We start from the raw sequence: 25,149 nt of genomic DNA on the forward strand, positions 1-25,149 counted from the left end.
AAATAAACTCTTCTGAATAAAAATGTTGTCAGTATTGTGGGATTCATTTATTTGAAAGCGTGATCTTTATGTTGACCCAAACGTGGGTGAGCCTGTAAATGTCCTCCATGCGCCAAACCGTCAGTGCTGTTTCTCAAAATGCAAACTTTTATTTGGATTTGTGGACTGACCGGCTGCAGCAGTCTCGGTAATCAGAGAAAAGTTTGCAGTATTTGTCTTGATGCATGCTCAATCATCCAGCTAAATCCCAAAGGTTGATTCTGTTCACCTGGACGCAGCGTGACTTCCTCAGTCTCAGCTGACTGCAGGTTTCTTATAAACAGTACATTTGCACAATGACTGAAACCAGCACCACTGAATGAACAACGGGCTGTGAGGTCAGTTTCATGATCATTAATATGCAGATTGTCATGACCATTGATCATCAACCACTGGTCTAAGACCATTGATCAATGCCACTCTAGCACAACAAAGAGAGCTACCTCGTCAGCCAGGACTCTGCAGTCTATTTACACCAGGGGTAGGTACCTCCAGGCCTCGAGTGCCGGTGTCCTGCAGGTTTTAGATGTGTCCATGATCCATCACAGCTGATTTAAAGGGCTAAATGACTCCTCAGCATTTCTTGAAGTTCCCAGGGTGGGATCTAAAACCTGCAGGACACCGGCACTTGAGGCCTGGAGTTGCCTACCCCTGATTTACACCAACAGGCCAGTGGACACTCTTTCAATGATGAGGATGTACACATCGTGCGGAGCACCGAGTCAAAGAGGCCATTTACGTGAAAAGGGAACGACCATCTCTGAATCGAGGAGGGGGCCTAAGGGTCCATCTGTCACCATCTTACAATGCTGTGATTGCATCCATTCCCCAACTCTCTGTGAATGGGACTCATGGCCATGGATCAGTGGTCTTTGATCAATGTGCATGTTAATGATAAAGGAACTGACCTCCCAGCTCATTGTTCATTCAGTGGTGCTGGTTTCAGTCATTGTGCAAATGTGCTGTTTATAAGGTTTGAAACCTGCAGTCAGCTGAGACTGAAGACGTCACCTGGATCAGTGACGAAACGTTTCTCTCACTGACAACGTCCAGATGAACAGAATCAACTTTTTGGGAGTCTCGCACATTACATCAGCATGAGCTCTGGCATCAGCCACACTTTATATTACTGGTTTGTCAGCATGATGGTGTCTATGATGCTGTAACTGACAAAAACAACATATTTCAGCTCATAATGTGCTCCTGGTCCTGCAGTGACTCATCCTGTTGGTCCAAACAGACCCACAAACAACCAGCCATCTTTATCACTGTGAATTACAAACAACAAACAGACAAGCTTTATTTGTCACATTTATTATTACAGGTGAAATGCATGTGTGGCTTCTTTAAAAAGAAGAAAATATTTATTGTTCTTTCAGCTGTGGAAGTATAAAAATATACAGTAATGTGAAATTGAAGCGTTCCTAAACATACGACTGAAAAGTCCATCAAATGTGCTTATGCTGTTTCAAGTGTCAGCTGCTGCTCATCGTGAAAGTGACTCCAAATAAGAGACGTAAAATAAGGGCAGTAAATCTTTTCATCCATGTGGGGGCAGCACAACTCTTCCAACGTCAGGATCCAGCTTATGTAACCAGGTGATAACAGAGCTGCTCTAATATAGAACATGGAGCATTTGCAAATAGCAGATTAACCCCAAACCTCATTTTATGAAAGTGCGAGACTGCAGAGGTTTGCCTGGGTGAGCACGACCAGTGGAACAATGGGACGTTCACACGTTTTACTGGTTATATATAAATAATTAAAACAACATTCTTAGCAGATAATGTCCTTTATCAGTCAGACTGATCAGTGATTCAGAAGGAAGGGATGTGTGTGTGTGTGTGAGGGAGGGAGGGAGGGAGAGGAAATAGAGAATGGTCCGCTCATTCACAGCACTGTTTGTGTGTGTGTGTGTCCTGCATATCAATTGGAAAGACATGGAGTCGCTATTGACAACTGAATTTCTCTCATGCCTTGGTCCCTTACCAACAAAAGAGTCATGGCACACACACACACACACACACACACACACACACACACACACACACACACACACACACACACACACACACACACACACACACACACACACAAAGAGAAGAAGGGGGTGAAAAGGTATGGATGCCTCTTGTGTTGTTTACCCCAAACTGTGCTTCTTGTAATACCAACCATGGAAACTCCACGGGGATTGAGTCACTTCCACAGCACCGCGATCGTCACTGTCTTCTCCGCCAGCAGCTCTGCCACTAATCTGCTGTGCCTATTGTTGCTGATCCTCATCCTCGCGCTTCTTGCATAACAAACTAGGTGGGTGTTTTCCTGCAAGCCACAGGATTAACAGTGTGAATGCAGACGACCGAGGAGCGAAAAGAAAACACACGAAGGAGGAGGAAGAGGAGGAAGCGAGAGAAAGAAGAGCTAACTGTGTTACTTGGTGGCACCCAGGTCATTAGTGAAGCTTCCTTAAAGGTCTTGTTTGTCACTTGAATACTCGAATTCAACAATTAATCGCGTCATATCTGGATGTGCTGGCAGTCATTTAGAGAGGAGAGCTTATGCAAGCTGTCCACCTCAAACGCTCCATCGATTCTGGGCAATATTAGTAAAGGTTTCATTTACATGAACTTGAACATAGGCTTCAGCTTCTGCTGTGTAAAAATGGATTTGTAGACGCTGAAAGCTCCAGAAATGATAACATGAGCTTATTTGAGCTGCAGACCAGCAGTTTAAGTGGTTGATGTATTCACTTGTCTTATCAGACCAACAGTAAACATGTAGTTTATCAAACTGCAGCAAAACAAAAAACTATTTCCTAAATATTTGCCTAAATCCATCACATACTCGGTGAACAAAAGCAGGTCCCTCCATCACAGCTGTGCATTATTAGGACAGAGTAAGGCAGTCACTGGGACTGGGTTGCTGTGTGTGAAGTGTGAAGTGCAGTCAGTGAGTCATTCCTCCAGCAAGAGAAAGTGGTAAGAAGCCTCTTCTAATTTAGAACAGCACACCTACGTGGTGCTGAAATAGACTTGAGAATCACAGGGTGAGAGAAAGAGACTGGAGGATAGGAGAGGCTGAGAGAGGTGAGGGAAGGAGAAACAAGAGAGGTAAAAATCAGAAGGGAAGAACATTTAGACCAATGTGCTGCTGATTTATGTCCTTTTATCAGAGACACCTATATTTTTAGACGCTGACCTTGATTCTCTGAGTTAAAAAATAAAAACAAAAACACCCAGTACTTATTTGCCCCCATCTGGAGAAGAATGTCCAGAACACGAGTGCATGAACCCACTGAAGACACGTTTTTAGCTTTAACAGTGGACTAATTATTAGCTTTTATTTGAGGTTTGGTGTGTTGAATCCACCTGAAACCAGTGTAAACATGTAGTGGAAGGTGAGGCTCCCGTGCACTCTCTGCTCTCCCACACCTGTTCGATATCGGACTGCATTTCGAACAGTTTGATGTGGAAAATTAAATAAAACATATCAATGGTCAACGTTACACTGAATACAAAAGCTTCAGTATTTTGCTTGAAATGTTAATTTGTCAGTTTAGATAATGGTCTGGGATCAGAGCGACCTCTGCGCTTCAAAACCCTGTTTGGGATTTTGGCTGTTACATAAAACTAAATGGATGAATAATCATGCAAATTGATGCGGTGTGAAATGATTCACCGGCAGAGAAGACAAAATAACAATAAACCCTGTGTAGGTGTGTGATGAATGAAGGAATTAACATTACGTATTGTATAACTGGGTTAAATGTAAGAAAGCATCATGCAAATGCAACAGCATCGCCTTACGTAACGCGGGTGTAAGGTGAAGGAAATAAAGTAAAACGAGCTGATCAGTGAAGCGATTGAAGATTTCTGGGATCCTCACCTTGCTATTTAACAGTGGTGACACAGTACCTCTCGCAGCAGCCCGTCGCTGCAGTAATCTAGTTAAAGAGATTAGCAGAGTGGTTATGTAGCAAGTCGACAGCAAAATAGACATAATCCCTGTAAGGTGTTGTCCTGGCTGGTCCCAGTTTGGTCCTTTTTCCTCCCATACGAATGAAGATGGCAAATGTTAGGTCAGAGGGAATCCCATTACATGGGAGAAAGAAATAAAGTACTCAAAATAGGAACTAAGGTTAACTAAGCCGCCTTTCTACTGGAAACATCCAGACTGATAAAATGCCTCCAAGCATGCAAATAAAGCATCTTTAAAATCTTAGTCACATAAAATAAAAACTATTATAATCACAAAGGTTAGAGTAGTAAATAAAATGACATATTGTAACAGTATGAACTGTTTTACACAAGGCTAGCTACAGATGGGTGACAAATTAAAGGGTCTTTGCAAATCAATGCAAAAGTTGTTCCAAGTAAATCATCTGTATCCAGTAGTGTAAAATGTTTATCTTGACTTGTATTTATTTGATTAGATTGGTGCAGATAATCGCTCTGAACCCAGAATTTAGTAATTTTGACATTTCTCGAGTCTTGTCCATAGTTCAGCTTTCAGGACCATAGTGACATTCCACCCATGCATATGGCTCGTGGGGGTCCCTGATAGGTAAATATGAAATTAAAGTGAACGGTTTGTTAGGGCCTTCACAGTCTTCAGATCCTTAATTCCGTTAAACCAAAAAGCTAAATCAGAAAATACAAAGTCTGTTTATGTAAAACTGAACAGAGAACAAGGAAGCATACAGGGAACAGTAACAATTCATGCAAAACAACGGAAACCAAAATATACACAAGGCCAGAGAAACACAGTGGGCTAATTCCACAATACGACACAGGTGGGAACAAGAAACATGCAAAAGCAATCAAATAGGCTACAGCTGGACAGGTCGTCAGTCTCTCGCAGGGCCAAGAGAGACAGGCACATACAACACCGAAAGAAGGAAAAGATCAGCAAATATAACTCATACACACATGAAAAACTAACCTTCAATGTAAAGCAGGAAATGAATGAGAGACAAATAACTAACATGAAACAAGATAACGGAGAAAGACAGGAAGCAAGAAAAGCGGAAACACAACAAAACCGAACTAACAATTTCAATGTATTTATTTACACAGCACCAAATCACAGCAACAGTCACCTCTAACAAAGCCCCAACAATCACACGACCCCTTACGAACAAGGAATTGGTGAAAGTGGGAAAGAAAAACTCCCTTTTAACAGGACGAAAGAACCAGGCTCAGGGAGGGGCGGGGCCATCTGCTGCGACTGTTTGGGGTGAAAGGACCAAACACAAGAAAAACGATGACTCAAAACACTAAATGAGGGGGAAACGTTTGGAAGAGTTTCATCTGTCAAAGCTGCAGCTCTACAGACTGCACTCGAGTAACAGTTCCTTATTAATATACTTTCTGCTTTCCACTGTCTCAAGCACTGATTTACTCAATAATACGTCACGTGTCATAGTCGTAGATTTCTGGAAATGTTTTATAAAAAAGAAACATGAAAACTTTTAAATAAATGATGGAATAGGAAGTTTGAAATGTACCTTTGAAGTGTGGTAGACTATAAATCCACAGCAGCAGAAAATGAAAATTGTTCACTTGCAGTACTGAAATTACAACAAGAGATGCACAACTTCACAAACCCAGTGTAAAAACAACAACAACATGTAACTGCAAGTTTCTATAAGTTACAAACTCACAAACTCATGTTTCATATGCAATAAAACAGATAAAACACGTCAGTGTTTGAATTGGACAAATGTACAATTTAATGAAAAGTATGAGCTTATTTTGAATTTAGTGGAAACAACACGTCGTTGACTCCACGTTTCCCACTGTGGAGCGTCCCGTCTGCTTTCAGCAACAGTCTGTAAAGATCTGGGAACTGAGGAGAGCAGCTGCTGGACTTCTGTTGCCCCGTTCTTGTTTCCTGTCCTGTCACGATGGGACAAATGTTTTCAGTCGGTGAAAGGTCTGGACAGCAGGCAGTTCTCAGCTGGACTTTTCTACTAGTGTACAGTAGATGAGTTGTGCTGTTGTAATCGCTGAACTCTGGAGTTTAACATCCTGAAATATGAAGGCCTTCCCTGAATGTCATCTGGATGAGAACATAAGTTGTTCTGAAACCTGTATGTTCCTTTTAACACAGATGGGGTCTTTCCAGTTGTGCAGACTAGACAGTTTCACGGGCACTAATGCACCACCATAGCATCAGACATGCAGGCTTTTTGTCGTGGTTGTGGGTTGTTCGACATGGTTTTTGTGGGGGTTCTGGTTTATTTATTTATTCATGTTTATTAATTCCTCCCTCTGTGTTCTGTCCTGTTGTGTCAGGTCTCCCATATTAAGTTCATTCATGTGTCTGCTTCCCCCGTTTAGTTATCACTGCTTGTGCTTTGCTTTTCACTTTGCTTCCCTGGTTGTTGTCGTCCTTGATTTGGTTCAGCTGTGTCTCATTGTGTTCAGGTGTTTGCACTTCCCTGATTGCCCTTCTGTGTGTGTGTATATATATATATATATATATATATATATATATATATATATATATATATATATATATATATATATATAGCGCACTCTTCGCCTCATGCTTTGTCTGAGAGTCTGTTCACATTTGCTCAGTAGTTTAAAGGTTTCAGTTCCCGTTTGGTCTTTGTGGTTTACCTGCCAACAGATTTAAGAAATGGCTTGTTTTTCATTAATTCCTGCCTGTGTTTGGGTCCAGATTCCAACTCATGACACTTTGAAATTGGGTGCTAATAACAGGCTGGATGGTCTCTCTCCTCTTCAGTCCAGAGAATGTTTGTTTTCTAAAAATAAGATTTTGATTTGTCTGATCGCAGAACAGTTTTCCACTTTGCTTCGGTCCATTTTAATTGCGCGTCGGCTCAGAACGTTGTTTTGGTCATGTTCACTTATGGCTTCCTCTTTGCATGAAAGAGCTTTTAACACGCATGTGTGGATAAGCTCCACTCAGTTCTTTCTGAGGTGTTAATGAGCCCATGCAGTGATTTCTATGACAGGGCCATACCTGTTTTAAATAGAGTTGAGGTTTGAAACTCTGAGATGCTCCTTCTCTTGTTTTGTTTCTTACTGATTACTGCTCCAGCCTTCTGTTGCCTCCATCCCAACTTTTTTGAACATGTTGCTGAATTAAATTCAGAATGAGCAAATGTTTTTCTTAAAATGTTACGAATAAAATATAGATTTGTGAGACTCGCAAACCACTGAATTCTGTTTTCGTTTACATTTCACAGCGTCGCAATTTTTTTTGGACAGGATCGGTGTGGAGGAGTTAGAGACGTGCCTGCACCGACAGACATGCACGAGCACCGTGTGCACGTCCTCTGCTGATCACTGCAGTGTGTATGTGTTGTGCAGTGGTTCAGCCCACGCTCAGCCCAACACAGCTCACTTTGCCCAGCTCTCATTCACTTACCTACCCGTTACTATAGAGACGCAGTGGAGAAGAATGCAGAAAGCGGGCTGGCAGACAGATATGCACGAGACCTGGTTTGAATCATAATAACAAAGAGAAGGCTCTCGCATAGCATTGTGAGACTGTTACATAACGACTGCAAGGATTCTGCAACCAAGTCAACCTGTCAAGAGTTAGGGGGAAAAAAAAGAGTCTATAACCGGAAAGCTATTTCAACCACGATGACGTGCTGTTTTCCATTTTATTACTTTTTGACCTCATAGATCAGCTCACAGGATCAATACAAGAAATCATACAGCAGTGATGCTTCTGTGTTTTCCACTAGGGGAAAAGAATCAATCAACGAGCTGCATTAAACACAAACTTTCCTGGTATAGATGTTATTTAAACTCATGAGTCAAAACAGACTTTCATTAAGCAGAGCTAACTTAATACAGCTGAGGCTAAAATGCTTGCTTTAAATAGCTTGAATAGATAAAGATTAGATGTTATTCTTTATTGGAACAAACTGAAACCTTGTCTCTAATCTGTTTGTTTGGCCCCATTATGATTTCTTTTCTGCCTCTGCAAGCCATTTCCAGCTGCTTCTCTTTCTGCCATAATGTCTATTTTGTCCTGTTATCCTGCCTGCCGTTCTCATTTCTACTTCTGTGTGCAGACTGTATGTCCCAGTAAGACAACCGAGTGAGAGCGAGTCACAGACAGTTCTGAGACTGCAGCAGATTCTAACCAATCACATTAAGGAGCCCTCCAGCCCACGTGGCTTATTCATAAATCCAGGAGGAAATCCTTATCAATGCAGCTCAAATCTTCAATGTACCTCTGATCTGAGCTGAAATAAGCTTCTGAAACTTAATCATCTCAAATCGCTTCATCAAATCAAGTGTGGCATGTCTGTTTGTAGACATGTTGCATTTATTTCTTTGCAGATTTTCAAAACTCATCAAATATACATTCATGCCAGAATCATTAAATATCTACTGCTAAAATGCCGCATTATAAATTTTGCTTTCTTACAGTTTAGTCGTCTCTGTTCTCATTTCGGCATCTGCCCCTGATTAGAGAACCCAGGAAACCCAGATACGAAGCCAAAAATATCCCTTATATGTGTCAGCATGCTTTGCAGTCCTCAGTGTATAGAGCAGCAGTTAACTACACCATATTGTGAGATGTACTGTTCCTACCGAGCTGCACCCACAGCCACATAAACCTGAATCATTATCTGTAACAACGATCCCAGCAAACCTTCCCATACACCTCTATCTGAATTCTAGTTTCATGGCAACCAATAAACTCTCATGAGTTTCAGTCTCATGGCAACCCATGATAACATCCCGACACATCCCAGTAAGCATATTCGTCATGGACTTTTTCCTATTGCATAACCATGTCTCAAGGGTTCCCTGCAAATCAAGGATTAGTGGGGGGTCTGCATGGATAAGAGGCTGCCCAATTACTCCTGCACGAAACTGCAAGGTTTGTACAAACAGACTCAGCAAGCATGTGTGGATATATACTGGTATGCACATGCACACGCACACATCATTGAAAAATGATATAAATAAAAACACTGCAAGAAAGACGAGATCCCTAATAAGTCTGGATTTATTTCAACATGGTCACCATAAACAATTATTATACTGACCTTTTATTAACATGTAAGAGAGAGTGAATGCAGCTGTGGTACATCTCCACAGACAACACACACACACACACGTAAATAACACTTTCCTCGATGACATTTAGGAAAAATTAGCTGTACAAAAGATTTTTTTCCACAGAAGATCATCCTAGAGCAAGAGCTGGTCACAGTAACTGCAGACATAATGGCAAACACTCCAGCGCCTGAGAGGAAACACTGGTACATCACCATTATCATTAGCACTGTGCAAAAACATCAAAGGTTTGTTCACAGCTGTGCAAAATAGCAGCATTTTAATTCACTTTCCAAGCAATGGATTCACAACACCACATCACAATGATCACCCAGAAGGACCATGTCAGGACTGAGCTGTAGGTTTGGTTTCAGAGTCAGATCACGTTTAACTTATAGAAACTGCAATGACACGTGTGCAAAGTATACTCTCCTGTCACTCCGTAATGAGATCTTTACATTAAATATTTGTACTTTGAAGAATCCTGAATCGACTGCACTGAAAGTGAACTGAAGCCAGCAAATGGAGGCGAACAGCACAGTTACAGCACAGGACGAAATATCTTTTGATCATTAAGCTCTATTTGTTTTTGCTCAAACTACATTGTACATACCGACCTTCAAAACAGGTAGAGGGGGAAAAAAAGAGCAAAAACATGGGTTATGTACATGTAAACCACAGAGTTTCAGGCCATTCATTAGGTGGCACATATGAAATTCAACAAAAAAAATCTCCTGAAAAAACCAAAGAAAACCTGTACAATCGATTCAGTCTTCAGTTGACCTCTGCAATGTGTTGCAAAGCAGTTCATCGCAGTGGCCAACACAGTTTGGAAAGCAATGCACAAAAGAGGCCTTGCATGCCCACTCAGGGGCTCTTTTAGTGCAACATATCACATTCATGTGGGGCACCTCTGCCCCTTGTCCTCATGTTCCACTTGAAGCAAAAGCCTTTGTACAGTTACATTACTACAGAATCACACTGCTAATGCAAACTGAGACTGCTGTTCATTTCATGAGGAACTGAAAACGGCTGCATGCCAACCAGATGTTAAAAAGTCACACATGAAGTATGGTGGTGGTGTTTGTTTTCTGCAGGTGGACCTTTTGTGTACCTCGAGCCAGTGTGTACAGATTGAAACGATGTTCCCTACAGACTCGTATCTACAGTTATTCTAAGCAATGTGTTTTTAACCCACTGGTATGCATGTTCAGCAGCTTACTTATCAGCTGACTGAGATGTTTAAAAAGCACAGTATATACTGGCTGTGCTTACAAGGCTTAGGCTTATGTGCTGAAAGTGTACTGGGCTGATTTTGGTCCTCTAAGCCAAGCTTGGCTCTGTTGTGGAAAAGTGACTGAAGAGCAGGGATGGAAATGGCTGCACAGGTCAGCACCCCGGACAGCTCCACCTCTTAACTCGGCTCAGACATCTATTCCGGTCCTGCCTGGAACCACATCCATTCACTAACTCACAATATAGGCTAATCTTGAATGAAATGGAGATTCAAGTGCCAACCCCTGCGTCACCCAAGAGACAAGACAAAAGGGACAATATTACTACTGGCATGCATTTATGAGATTTCTTAAACTGTAGCCTAAACACCACACTGAAGTTGTGTAACATCATGAGAGACTATTTCAGCCCAGCCAGGAGAATCCTTCCAGGTTGGCCTTTCCGTCCAAAACCACAGCTGTGTGATTTCTTTACATTCATCTTAGACCAGTGTCTGTTCGCTTCCATGTCAGCGGTCCAGGTTCGACTCGCTGCTGTCGCGCTGGTTTTTGAGGTCCTGGAAAACCTCGGTGAAAAAGTGTGGGTCTGCATTCAGCTGAAGCATTTTGGCACTCATCCTGTTGATGATCCGGAGCGATGTCTCCCAGAAAACGTCCTTGTTCGTCTCGTTCATGAACGGCTTGAGCGGATAGGAGATCTCGTTGCCCATGTACGAGTAGGCGAGGTAGAGGCAAGTCTGAAAGGTGTCCTGCAGCTCGGCTGGGCTGTCGGTGCTGTCCGATATCGTGTCTTCGCACAGCAGGTACACGAACACCACGTTGGCCGGCGTGATGAAGCCTTGGTCCTGCCAGCCCTGGAGCAAAAGAGTCCGGTCAATGTTTCGGAACCAGAGGATCACCTCTCCGCTGCTTAACTGTTTCAGTTTGTAACACCTGCGGCACAAGAAGTCCCCCAAACAGCGAAGCAGCTCGCCGGTTGAAGCCTGGATGACTATCCGCCTGGGTGACACCAGAGACACGCTGCTGGGCTGCTTCTGGACCGAGGACAGCCTCCCGTTCTGCACGACAGACTCGCTGTTCTGCGTGGGGACCGTGGGCACCGGGACGGGGATGGGCGCTTTCGGTTTCTTCTCTTCGGTCTGGTGCGTTTTCCTCACGTTTTCGCTGTTGAGCTGAGCCACCTGGCTGGACGGCAGCTCTCGAGTGGGCAGCGGGTTCGGGGTCACTTTCTTTGCGCTCTTCTTGGCCGAACTAGCCACCAGCTTCTTCCAGGACAGAGACACGAACATTGAGTGGCGTTTGAGGCGCTTGTCGTTTTTCCCTCCGTCTCCTGCGACCTCGGCATCCATGATCGACGCCTTCTTGGTCGCGGGAGATATAGAGAGAACGGTTCCCATGTCTGCGCGGTGGAGAGATGCGGGGGTTTGGATGCTGCTGCGGCTTGAACGCAGAACGTCGAGCAGAGTGAGAGGCGGCGAACAGCAGTCACGACAGCGACTGAAACTCCATTTACACGCTTACGTGTAACGTCTGGTCGCTCCCCGGAGGAGATGAAGGAGGACTGCGCGTTTTTGTTCTTCTTCTGCTGTTGTGTGAAATTATGTCCCAGCAGATGCTCTCTCAGTGCCGCGCGCGGAGACGCTGCGGCACGATCCCGTCTGTGAGAGGAGCGAAGATTTGTGGCTATGCGTAAATCTCAGGCTTAAACGAACCAGCAGGTTCAGCCTCTGACTGACCGTCGGGACAGCCAATCAGAAAGTCAACCAATGGTCCAATCACCAGGGCTGTTGTTTTTAGGTCTCGGTTGCCATTGATAGCAGCGACACTGACTGATTTGGTTCGTGCTGTTCTCCACCAGTCTGGTTACTTTGGGAAAGCGAGGTTATTTATAAATCAGGTCGTCTGCATCTGACCTGAGCCTCCCCAAAACACAACACAATTTTACACTGACTACTAATGAGTCAGTGTAAATTACTAATGAGTGACCCCCCACACATCTGTGGGGGGTCACTCCCACTAGGTTTATATCTGGGACTCTCCACCATTTGACCTTAGAACTGAAGAAGCTTCTCGGATGAGAGGTGAAACGTCTTCAAGCAACTTAAAGAAGTCCAGACGCTTTTCTTTGCAAGCTCCTTTGATTCTGTACAAAAGTTTCTACCAGCTACAACCAGCCTAAACTTTTTTGTCTTTCCAGACACCTGGACAAAGTTTTCAGAACAAAACACCACCTGCATTTGTTTTACTTGGACAGGTAGGAAAAAAAAACTCCCACTAATCAAAGCAATAATGAGTTTTCAGCTGAGCTCCAAATATCTTCTGCCTTACAAAGCAGTTACAATTGTTGCTATTTTAATAAAGCAGGAATTGCTACTGACCTCATGTAGTAGCAATTCATGGGAAACACCCACTGTAGGTGTGTGTAACATGTCCCTGGATCCAAAGAGACTTATCCAATTACAGTCAGTAGAACTGGCCCAGCTTCACCAGGTTACATCACTACAGTCTGATATTTCCATTCATCTTAAACTGTAAACACACGTAAATAGAAGTGAATGTCCAATGTAGTGGAATATTCAAAGCCTTTGTCATACAGTTAAACTATGAAGAGCTAAACATGACATGTGACCTGTAACCTGATGTTCTGAGGTCATTCATCCTAAGTTTTTTTTTTATTTTTTATTTTTATATCAACATTTCTTTTATTTTGAGAAGTTCGGTGATCTGCTGCTCTACTGTGCTTTCATGGCATATCAAACCTTTAAACAGATGGCCTGCAGCAGAAGGACACACTGGGTGTCATTCCTGTCAGCTAACAACAGGAAATAATTCACACAAGCTCACCAAAACTGGACAACAGAAGATTGGGAAACGTTGCCTGGTCCGAGTCTCAGTTTCTGCTGGGACATTCAGATGGTAGAGCCAAGGTTTGGTGTTAACAACATGAAAGCATGGATCCTTCTATTGTATCAACACTTCAGGCTGCAGGTGGCGTAATAGTGTGAGGGCATGTTTTGGTTCCCTTTGTACCAACTGGATATAACACAAATGCCACAGCCTACATTGGTATTGTTGCTAACCACGTCCATCCCCTCATGACCACACTTCACCCGTCTTCTGTGTAAAGTTCAAAACTCAAACTGTCTCACACTGGCTCCTTAAACATAATGATGAAGATTTCAGTCCAGCACAGCACCTTTGAAATGCTGTGAAATGATTTGCATCATGGACGTGCAGCTGAGAAACCTGCAGAAACTCTGTGATGCTGTCATGTCAATGTGGACAAAAAAAGATGTACCTAATAAAGTGACCAATCTCTCTCTCCACAAATAAACTGACTCCAGATACACACAGGATTTGGAAAATGTGAAAGAAGATCTTGCACCAGTTACTCGACACTTCCAATGATTAAAATCAGTGAAATGATCTGGCCTGCATTCATGTCAGGGGGTGGCAGTGGCTCAGGAGGTAGCACAGCTCATCTACTTATTAGCGGGTCAGTGGTTCAATTCCCCTCCTACTCCAGTCTGCATGTTGATGTGATGAAGTAGTGGAGCCACAGTTTGTAATAAAAAGGAATTTGAGTGCTCAGAGCATAAATACCACTTACTATCATGGTATCAACATAAGTTTAAAGTATGCTACAGAGGTCTCCTTTGCAAAAAATATGAAATATGCTGTCTTTCACTTGTTTGTAAGTGTAGAATGCAGAAGTTGGAGGCGATGTTTATCCTTAATTTGAACGTACCAATTTCTCTGTACTTACTATGTCATCATCATAGTTAGAAAAACAGCAGCTTTAAGTATAATTGAATTAACATCACTGTTGTTACAAGTCCCCCCCCCCCCCACCCCCCCCACACACACAAACTTGTTGTTATTATGTGCTACATGTGACAAAGGCTAACGTACAACAATGTCCTGACCTAATTTCCCAGCATTAAGTGGAGTTCCAGTCTGTCAATGCAGCCGCTCTCCCAGCTTCAGAACACCAGATTTACTGTATCAGTATAACAACAATCAAACAATAAAGCTTTTCTGTTACACCGAAGCAGCAGTGACAAGAAAAGAGACTGAATTAGGAAAATAACCAAACCAAACTTAACAAATTAAGATCAAAGACAGTGACGTCCCAAAACTGCAGAGTGCAACCCGTCGTACCCGTCGCTTTTGATCATCCCAACGTTTGATCCAAAACATCATAAATCAGGTGGTGATCAAAAGAAACTCTTTCATCACAAATCAAACAAATTGAGACAGGATGTGCCAGAGGAATAATCTCAACATATTAGACATGAAGCAACAACTCACAAAGGTGGAAAAAAACATGAATCACAGGACTGGAGACGGAGCGCTGAGAGGAAACGGCTGGATGATGGGAGGCAAGTGTCTTTTAAAAGATTTATCAATATCTTTACCTGTATTCCCTGTGATATAATTTAGATTTGGAAATGAAGAAAATTTCATATGCGATATCTGTTTTTTTATTCTACTGACCACTTTATTAGGTAGACCTTGCTGGTGCCAAGCTGTATCCCATTCTGCCTTCGTGGCACAGATTCAATAATGTGCCCGAAAAATGCCTCAGAGATTTTGATCCAAATTAGCATGACATCATCACACAGTTGCTGCAGATTGATCAGCTCCACGTCTGTGACGTGAGTCTCCTTTGCCACCACATCCCAAACGTGCTTGACTGGATTGAGATCTGGTGACTGTGGACGCCATTTAAATACAGTGAACTCATTCTCATGTTAAAGACACTAGTTTGAGATGATTTGAGAGGAAAATATCCCAACACCATTAAACCACCGCCTGAAGCATTTATACAAGATTACCCCAAAATCTGACCCCATCTGAATGTCAGAAACGGGGAACCAGTCGGTGCTTTTTACTCAAAATATTTGAGTGTTTGTGGATACAGTTTATGAAAAAAAGAAGGGAAACAAAAACTGGTTACACTGAATAAAAAACAGAACTTCTCATGTTAGAACATGGGTAAAGAAAAAAACACAACCCAGGAGGAGCGAATAATACTAACAAACCCTTTCCTACAAACCCCACAGAAGTTAGCTGCAACGCCACTGAGCTTCACATTAACACAGACACACATCAGACATCTATGGAATAAGCAGATCAGTTAGTAAGCAGGAACATCCTTAAATTGAAGGTTAGAGAAGTTTGTCTTTAAAAGACCCCAGATCATCAAATGTGCCCGTTTGCTTCTGGATTGGGCAGTGGGACCAGCTAGTTCTTTTCCAGCCTTCTGTTATCCACTGAATGCAACATTTAGACATCATCACCTTACAAAATATGTACTCTGATCTTCTTAGCAAAAAGCTGTTTGTATATCCAGAGCAACATAAGCATTCACGTAGCTAATGGAGGCCTGTGGAGTCTGAGGTGGAGCTCATGGCCGTCTGACCTTGGGATGAATTCGCTGAGATGTCCACGTCTGGGAAGACTGCTGGTCTGGAACTTTTAGGTGTGTGTTAAGAAGATGCCACAAACTGCAAACATTTCTGCTTTTACAGAGGTGCTCACAGGGTTCTGTGAAAACATGACTGTGAGGCTAAAATATTGACTTTTTTTGGCTTAGTTTGGGGTTCCACGGATACTTTATTTGTGTTCCTGATATTTTCTGCCTTTTGCAAAGAACAGATAACAGTGAATATAATGAGATGATTCAGAATGAATTAAAGCTAGAACATCAGGAGATGAATCTGAAGTTTGTTGTGCATTTCAGTTGTTCGATAAACCACTCCACGAGTTCATGAAACAAAATATAAAATCAGGCATGTTCAAATACAAGTTTCCACTATTGCAGTATCCACCTCCTGCTTAACAATTATACTTTCTGTCATAATTTGGAATATGTATGTATGTATATATGTATGTATATGTATGTGTGTGTTGTGTAAGGCACTAAATGTGCTTATGCTAAATACTAAAATCACTTTTAAAAAATCGCTCAGCTCTAAGTTACCAAGGAGGAGTGAGAATTGTAGGGGAGGACATGAAAAGAACAGGAATGGGAGGTGAGAGAAAGGTGAGTCATACATGGTGACAAAAAAGAGGAAGCTGTGGGTGGAAAAAAAAAATCACTGAATCCCAGTTAATTCATCCCAGTGGAGATTTGTGGTGCTTCCTCAGCAGTGTCACATAAAGTTTGCAGTTAATGACAAAAACCAAAAGAAAGAAATGGCAGTTTTATAACATTAATCAACAGCAATCATTCCCTGTACAACTGTTATCATAACAGCACAAAAACAAAATCACACATTAATGTGAAGTTGTTCTCTGTCCCTGCTGCTCTTGCAGATTTCTCATCTGATGGTGAATGCAACATTTAATTTAGCTGGACAGCATTCAGAGGTGAGAGAACTTCGTCCACCTGCTTTCAGCACAACGGTTCACTGTGTTTAGTATTTGATATTGGATATATATACAGCAAAAGTCTGGACAGCCAGTCAGAGGAAAAACGTGTGAGTCCAAAATACTATCTTCCCTTATAGTGTCGTCTAATGCTTGTTTTTATCACATCTATAAATTCTTTTTCCAATTTAAGTTCATACTGTTTATGTAATTGTGAAATTTGTATGTGTGACAGCAGTGTCAAACTTTTCGTCCTTGGTATTATGTTGCTTTGCAAATCAAAGTCTACCACTGCCTGAGCTGAAAGGATAAAGAGTAAAACATCATCAAAGCTGCTGTGTGCATGTTTTAGGATTATGCAAGAAGATATTTTAAGTTTCTTTGCATTGTCTGTGGCAAGGCTGCCCCCTGGTGGTGGGTCGTTGCAACTGTAGGAGATATGTGTAGCGATCTCTTTCAGCCTGATTCCATTTTCTGTGTGTAAGAAAATGCATATATTATGAGAGTCACTTTATCCAGAAATTGCAGAGAGAAAATTTTAATTTTAATTAAGGTTAGACATTATAAATTTGACTGGTTCTCAATTAGTATTTTCATGTTCAAATATTTCAGCTCTGGAAGCAGAGCAGTATATTTTTCATCAGCCAGCCATAAAAAAATAAAAACAAAAACATACAACTCTGTTTCTGTCAAGTTTTACATGGACAAGTGAAAGTTGACCGCTAGAGGGCAGTCACACCCAGCTGACTGCACATAGTCTGTGAGTGGAGATGTTTGTCATGAAGGGAGGGCTCAGCTGCTGATATTTCCTGTCAACAGGCATCTTCACCAACTCATCCTAACATTTAATTAGTTCTTGTGAAGCTGTGGAACGACAGATCAGGCAGAACAACTGAAGAGCGGAGGAGTGAAGGTTTCCCAGACCTCTGACTATCTGCTTCATTGACAGAATTCTCCCATCAGCGAACTGAGGGAGTGAACAGGGAGACGCAGGATGATGGAAAACACTCAGCAGTCACAGGAGGAAGATGCTGCGGTGCTTTAAGTCCTTCGAGTTTAGATGACGTTTGCATGGTATTTGTACATAAACGTAAAGCTTTAATGTAAAGGCTGTAGATAGAAATGTTGGGTCTGTGTTTCCACAAGCCCCGCTAGTTTAGAGATGAAGAAAACAAGACATAACAGAACATCTTCAACCCGCTAGCGAGGGAATATTTTGGTCAAGAACCAGCTCTTGGAGCTCCTAACCCGTCTCCAGCCCAAAATCCTTCCAAGAGCAGCTTCCCTCACAGCTATTTATTGACAAACTGTTACAATTCACACAATACACATCACAGCAAAGCAACGCCCACCATAAAACCCCCCAAAGGGTTCTAAGACAAGGCACTATGTGTGTGTATGTGTAAACATCTGTATGCATGTGAGAGTGTGTGTGTTTGTGTGTGTGTGTGTGTGTGTGTGTTTGAGAATGTGTGTGAGAATGTGTGTCTCTCTGTATGCATGACTTCCTGCTCACCAAAAGGATCATAAAAGCAGGAAGCAACATCACAAGAAACAGATCTTCCAGATAGGATGTATCTGCAATAAAAGCCTCTCCAGCCAGTGGTCAGAGACAAAGGAATGTGTTGATCCTTCAGATTGAACTCAGACCTTACAAATTTAAGAACATAATGACAACATTCAACAATTAGACTTAACAGTAATAGTAAATGTCTTTATGCTCAAAACTTGAAAAAAATAGTACTTTATTGACATTGACATATCTAACATGACTGATTCAAGAAATGTAGAGATCCTTATATAAACTTTCACTGGAAGAAAAAAAAAATACTTTTCTACTTATAAAAGGATTTCTCCAGCACACATCAGCCCTCACCATGTTATAAAACATGTCTGTTTTAAATGTGATTTGGTTTTGAAAAGCTGCACAGAATAACTGCGGAAAGTCTGACACGAGGAAAAAGGGAAGAAATGATCAATGCAGTATTTGGCCTGCTTTTCAAGACACAGAGAGAAGGCTGTGTGTGCGTGTGCGTGCGTGTGTGTGTGTGTGTGTGTGTGTGTGTGTGTGTGTGTGTGTGTGTGTGTCAGATCAAACAGTAAAAGGATCATGTGTCGTCTCTTATCGAAGACGTGCCTGTCAGAGCTGGTGAGAGGGATTAGCACGGCTGACACTGACAGGTGGAGAATACAATCTGAAGAGAGCAGCGTGAGACAGGTGGGATCATTCAATACAAACAGAGTCACACACACACACACACACACACACACACACACACACACACACACACACACACACACAGGTGGGTCACTGTGAATGTGGCAGACTTGTAAAAAGAGCCTGCTCTCATCCCTTTGTCTGCAGCTGCACGCTCGTGGAGCTGCTAACAAAACGACACACACACACACACACACACACACACACACACACACACACACACACACACACACACACACACACACACTGTGTCTATCAATAGGTCTATTGATAGACACAATGTATCAATAGGTCTAAGACATATGAAACTAGCTTATAGCTTGGAGGTAAACGCTTGTCCAGTAACACACACTTAAAATAAACGTGACAGTTGCTACACGATTGTTTTTCTATTTGAGCATCTTGTTCCTAAATGTGTGTCTGTATCCAGCTAGGCCACCATGACAACCTCCAGTCACTAGGGAATTTTTCCCGACCTGTTGGTGCTGGAGGTCGCTGGTCACAAACAGGTATGTGGTGATTACTTTGTCCAGTAGCAGATCTCTGCCGTTGGCTGTAGTTTGCATAGAAGATGCTGGCTTGTCTGCAAACACTCACAGCTAATGACCCACTGTAGTGATCAGTGCAATCACATGGAAACCTTTGGTGCAGCACTGTAGATCTATAATGGTGTCTTCCCAAAAGTTTGGGATTGTATTGTTTTTTTTTTGGTTCATTCCTTTTGATTAGGCATAGGGATCCTGTAACGGCTGCACTTGGAAAATCATCCACAATAAATCTCCTCTTTCATAAGTACATCACAAAGAATGGTGTCCCCACGTTCATCTTCATCACCAAAGTAAAACGAAGGCAGAAAATAGGGAACAATAAAAATGAAGCACAGCAAAAGAAGAGAGGACAAAAAGAAAGCAGACTTACAAATAAAGTATGAACGGGAGATTCACAGGCAATAAAAGCTGTTTGTTTGTAATTCTCTTTGACATTATTACAGGGATGCCTTACTTTATAATGTGTTACTGTAATCACAATGCTTTTTTTAGTAACAGTACATCACAATCATGTTGCCACTTTGGTTACAAACGTTCTCAGCTATCTGTGCACAGGACGGATAGAAACAACAAAACATCCATTTTCTTTTCTTGCACGTTTACTGCAGTCAGCTGATTTCAGTTCCTGTGTGGGAGGAGGGGACGGCAGAGTGGTGCCACGATACAGGGTTTGAGGAGAGGTGATATCAACATCATTTACATTTTTTTGCACAAAAAATGGAAACAGCATCCAGGACAGAAACGGCTGTATACTACATACTGCTAACAGAACCTCAGCATGCTAACACAAACCTGGCCAAGAACCCAGAGTGATGTTAAAGCTGAATGAATGCTGACCCCAGACCAGCAGCCAGAGCCTGAACTTCAACAGGTAACAGACTGGTGAGCAGTCAGGCTGTAGCGTCTGTTTCTACCTGTTCACGTGGCGACCAACTGTGCTGGTTTCCACCTTTGCTTTGTGTTCATGCTTAAATACAAAGAGAAAGATCACGTGTATCCTCATCAGGACTGTGTTTGTAGAGCTGTAACTGTGACTCGTGGCCCATCCATCACACACCAATAAAACAACATATAACCACTCATAATACGGCCTGTATTTGTAGGGAGCATTGCCCGCTTACTTACCCCGTTAACTTGCTCTCACAGTGGTCATGTGATCACCCGAACTTCACTGACACAAAAGCTGCTGACACAGTAAAATAAAGTTTTATAGATATGATTGAATCTGTGCAACCAAACAATAATTCCTGTAAGCTAGATCGCTCAGTGCTTCAAACTAATTTACTCTGACACAGAATTTTAAATGTCACCTGTAAACTTGGTGTAGGTCTATCCGTGCTACCACTGATTTCTGTGAGAACACAAAGCCGTGATTTGACTGGAAAGAGTTGATTTTGTGTCTCTAAAACTACAAATGCATACCAGCGAATCACATCAAGATGAGAAGCGCTCTCTAGTCATCTCCAGTGATGCTCTCGTGATGTGGCTACCTCCTTTGAAGCGGTAGCTGACAGAGCTTCTGCATCCGGCCATGCAGTACGTAACATGTAACAACACAAAAGCCACATCTGGTGATTAAGCAGCCCCACCTGCTGCTTCCTGTTGAACGATATCCAAACAAGGCTTTGGTGGTGTATCATTTCAATCAAACTTAGGCAGGTGATCAAAGGCTATGATCTCTTTCTCACATCCACACAGAGTTACGGGTGGATGCAGGGCTTTCCTCTCTCATAATACCAGCCGCCAGTTCTATCCTTTTACTGTTGTGGCTTACTGCTATAATTAGAACAAGGGATGATAAGAATACAAATGCTTTGATGTGCTTATCTGAAGCAGCCAAAAGGCAGATGAGGACATGCACACAGCCGAGGCTTAGCCTCTCACTCATGCAGACACTCAAAGATGGGTACATGCATACACGCTGGGTATCAGTACAACTCTCTCTTAACATGTTATTGCTGTATAAGGATAAGGAAGAAGTCTATTTACATGCACAACTTACAAAATAAAGCACTGGATTTACTGCATATGTTCAGCTATAAGAGTTAACTCAGTTCTCGCCCTTTTTTGGAGAAAATTAGTATCTATAATACAATAATGTCATAAACATCATGCATATTATTGTATTGATAATTTGACCGTTTTATATATTTATAGCAAAACTGTCACACAGTCATGTAGTCATTAGGATGTATTACCTAAAGTCTTTCTTAGTGACCAAAAATCTTTCAAATATCCTAGAATGAGCACATTTACGTTGGCTGCGCGCATGCAGACGAGGAGACACTACCACTGACTCCCACCAGGCTGTGCCCTTGTCTGACTCTTATCCAAAGCCATGTTTTACTCTAAGGGTTTGTGAGCACTACAGTGATATGAACACCAGTAATTTAGGTGCTGATATGAAAAGATACACATTCAAAGAGTTTGTTAATCTTCAAGGCCCTGTCCTCCCCAGACAAAGCCCAGAGAATCCATGAAAGTGCTCATGTAGATAAAACCACTACAGGCAACAGCCACACTCCCTGACTTCAGCACACACACGCTCTCTGTGCTTGTCGTCAGCTCCTGACTTTGATGACATACTGTCTAGTCCTAATAAACTCCTCTTTGTTCCTCCAGAATAACCCTCTTCTCCTCCCGCTCTTTAATGGCTCACGCCTGGTCCTCTCCCTTCTGACACATTCATCTGAATAGTTTAGAGATTGAGCTCAACACCAACAGATGGAAATGAAGTTTATCTGCAGCGAAACACAAAAAATGCACAACAACAATCTTAGTCAGACATCGCTTTCCATTCGGGGTTTGTTTTTACTAATGAGGGTAAATCAGACGACAGACATCTTTCCATCCACGCCTCTATTTGACTTTTTTGATTCCGTATAGATGTTAAGGTTCACACGCAGGTTCAAATCCAATCTGTTTCTCAGTTGGAAAGGACTGCAGCGATGTTTACACAGTAGGGAGATTCCTGCTCCGTAGGAGCGCAGAGAGGAGGCTTTGATGCTCAATAGGAGCTACTGAAAGAGAGCAGGAGGAAGACAGAGAGAAACTGCAGTTGGACAGCGAGCAAAATGATGATGACCCTTCTACAGAAACCTTGGATTGCTCCTCTTGAAACAATCACAAAATATGGGTAACAGATGTTTTCTGTTTTTGTCTGTGGGCACAGCAGCACTGTGATCTGGCCTCGTTTCTCGGATTCTTGGACATTTAAAATATAACACGGTGAAACTCTTGATTCAGAAACAGACTCCTTTAAGTAAAAGACGCTGACTTGAACGTCATTGTTCCACAGGGGGGAAAAAAGCTGCAGGTGCAAGTCCAACTCACACACCTGCCATAATCTTCTCCGCTGTGAGCCGCAGACAACGAAAATACCCTCGATATCCACGGTAACGGCAGAAACAGCAAGCCGAGCTTCGATGCAAATGGACCCTCTTCAGCCCCCTCTGCCCTCTGGCTGTTGTATTTTCACTGAGCCAGAGATCAGGGAGAGCTCTACAGTTCTGTGGATGCCGGCCAGCTGGCTGATACAACCAAGTGGTGGCTATCTAACTTCCCCTCTGTCCCACATCCTTATCTCCCTCCTCTCTATCATTCTCACATCATATTAGCTCAAAAAATGTGCGCTTCAGAGTTATTTACATTTGTTTACATTTGAAAGTGTTTGGAGGAGAGATTACAAAAGTAAAATATGAGCTAGAAGCCAGAATTATCTGCAGATAATTGAGACAAACAAGGAAGAGAAAAGCTGTGGTTTCCATCTGATCCTGCAGCAAGAGTTCACACTTAAAGTGCTGAAAATTAACACTCTGTCCTCATGCCTGAGCAAAATAGGCACAATAACATACACCAGTATCTGTTTTAGTGAATGCTTTCAAAGCTGCAGTGCTCGTGCTTCAGGTCAGGGAATGCAAACCCTTTAAAAAATCCACAGTCTGAGGAGGAAGCTGACGTGATGGTGATCAAACACAAGGAGATTCTGGTTTGTGTGACCTGTGGGATTTAAGACACTTTTCTGAATTGTTACTTTCATTTATGATCTTTATTTGGTAAATATTACACAACAACACTAGCTGGGATTAGAGAAACATAATGCTAATCTTTCTCATCTTCACGTGTAAATTCTTGGTTGACACTGAGATGAATCCCACTGCAGCCACACTGAAGACTTCCGGCTATGTGGCTGTGAGAGCTAGACTGCATTCACAGGTGAAGTCGTGCAGCTGGCTTAAGGATGTATGAATGGTGCAATTTAGTGACTAATGAATAGATTAATGCAGGTTATTGATTACTGCTATATCGTGTGAAAATCCTTCATTTCCAGCAGCGAGACACAGATTTGTCCATTTTTTCACCCAACAAGAGAGGGCAGCATTGCATCCCAGATTTCTCCCGTTCTGCGTGTTTGTGTATTTCTCTTTTTCTCCCGCTCTTAAAGCTGGAACACATGACATCAACCCCTGCATTATCCCATGTGAATTACCAGAGTCCTCACCCAGGGGTAAGGAGTCATCCAAGGAAAACAAACCAAAGCAACCAAAGGGCTCTATTACTGGAATGTGGGTTTGTTACACCCACAGTGGTCTGCCATCTCTTCAACAGGTGCTGAAAATATGTGCAGGGCAGTTTTCATTAGTTTGATTTCATATGTGTGTTTTATTTAAATATGGAAAAGTAATTTCAGTGTTTAATTTTACACCTTTTACATTTGGGTGACTGAACGTCTTTTTCCAAGCTGATAAATACTTCCACTTTTCACATACAGCTGAGCAGAGAGCCGTAACCTCTGACCTCTCCACTGCGAGAAGGCGAGGAGAGAAACGACAACACTGGCACCAGATTTAGGACAAAAGCTTAGTTACACGTCAGACAGCGAACGCAAATCTTCTGTTCCGCTCATGTTAGATTTCCTGTTGCAGAGCAGCGGCATCGCATATCACACTGCAGGCAGCAGCACAGCCTAACACGCCTAACAGATCACATGCCTGCTACTAGTGTGGATCTTGTTATTGCAAGGGCACTCTGAGGAGCATTTCAGCCCCACAGTGGGCCTCTCTTACTAGGCTGCTATCGTCCCACATCAGTCCTGGGCTTCTTGATGTGGTTTGGGAGGACGTGATGGGGCCGAGCGGGGCCCAAAGTGATCAGTCGTGCAGTAACATCTGAAACCCATTTCCCCACAATTAAAGAGAGAGAGAGAAACTATCAGGACCAAACATCGCCTGTTTCCACGGCATTGAGTCAAACATTTGCATGTGTGTGTCGATGTGTGTGTGTGTGTGCTTTACATCCCCGCCACAATCACTCCCAGACACGCGCGCATACGCACACTCCTTTCCCACCCTAAAACAGTGACGGAGCATTTCCAAATGTGTTTACTTACAACGAAAACCGCTCGACACCAGAATATGACACACATCCAGACAAAGAAGCCGAGCGACACAAAGAGCCGGGAGACAGGTGGACGAGTCGGGAAGAAAGGTACTACCTTTGCACACTTGTGCTACAGCCAGTGCAGAATATGCTTGCTAAACCGTGTTGAAACTCCTTTCCACCGTGTGTGTTTGTGTGTTTGTGTGTGCGTGTCTGTATCAGCGAGCTACGCCTGCTGAGCCGCTCCGTCTCGATGCTCGTCGGACATCAAACACAATAAAGCGGCGAGCGGAGCGGAG

General features: G+C 42.6%; 1 protein-coding gene across 1 annotated transcript; it reads right to left on the reverse strand.

Annotated features, from left to right (window-relative positions):
* Positions 1–10,839: 10,839 nt before the first annotated feature.
* On the reverse strand, positions 10,840–11,727 carry LOC146616666 (cyclin-dependent kinase 5 activator 1-like). Its single transcript, XM_085374639.1, has one exon. The coding sequence runs from the start codon at positions 11,725–11,727 to the stop codon at positions 10,840–10,842; it is 888 nt and encodes a 295-aa protein (XP_085230765.1).
* Between the last annotated feature and the right edge of the window lie 13,422 nt (positions 11,728–25,149).

Source organism: Diplotaxodon limnothrissa, linkage group LG16, assembly GCF_057381915.1.
Source record: "Diplotaxodon limnothrissa isolate DT_005_m linkage group LG16, D_limnothrissa_male_GT1.1, whole genome shotgun sequence".
NCBI classification, from domain to species: Eukaryota; Metazoa; Chordata; class Actinopteri; order Cichliformes; family Cichlidae; genus Diplotaxodon; species Diplotaxodon limnothrissa.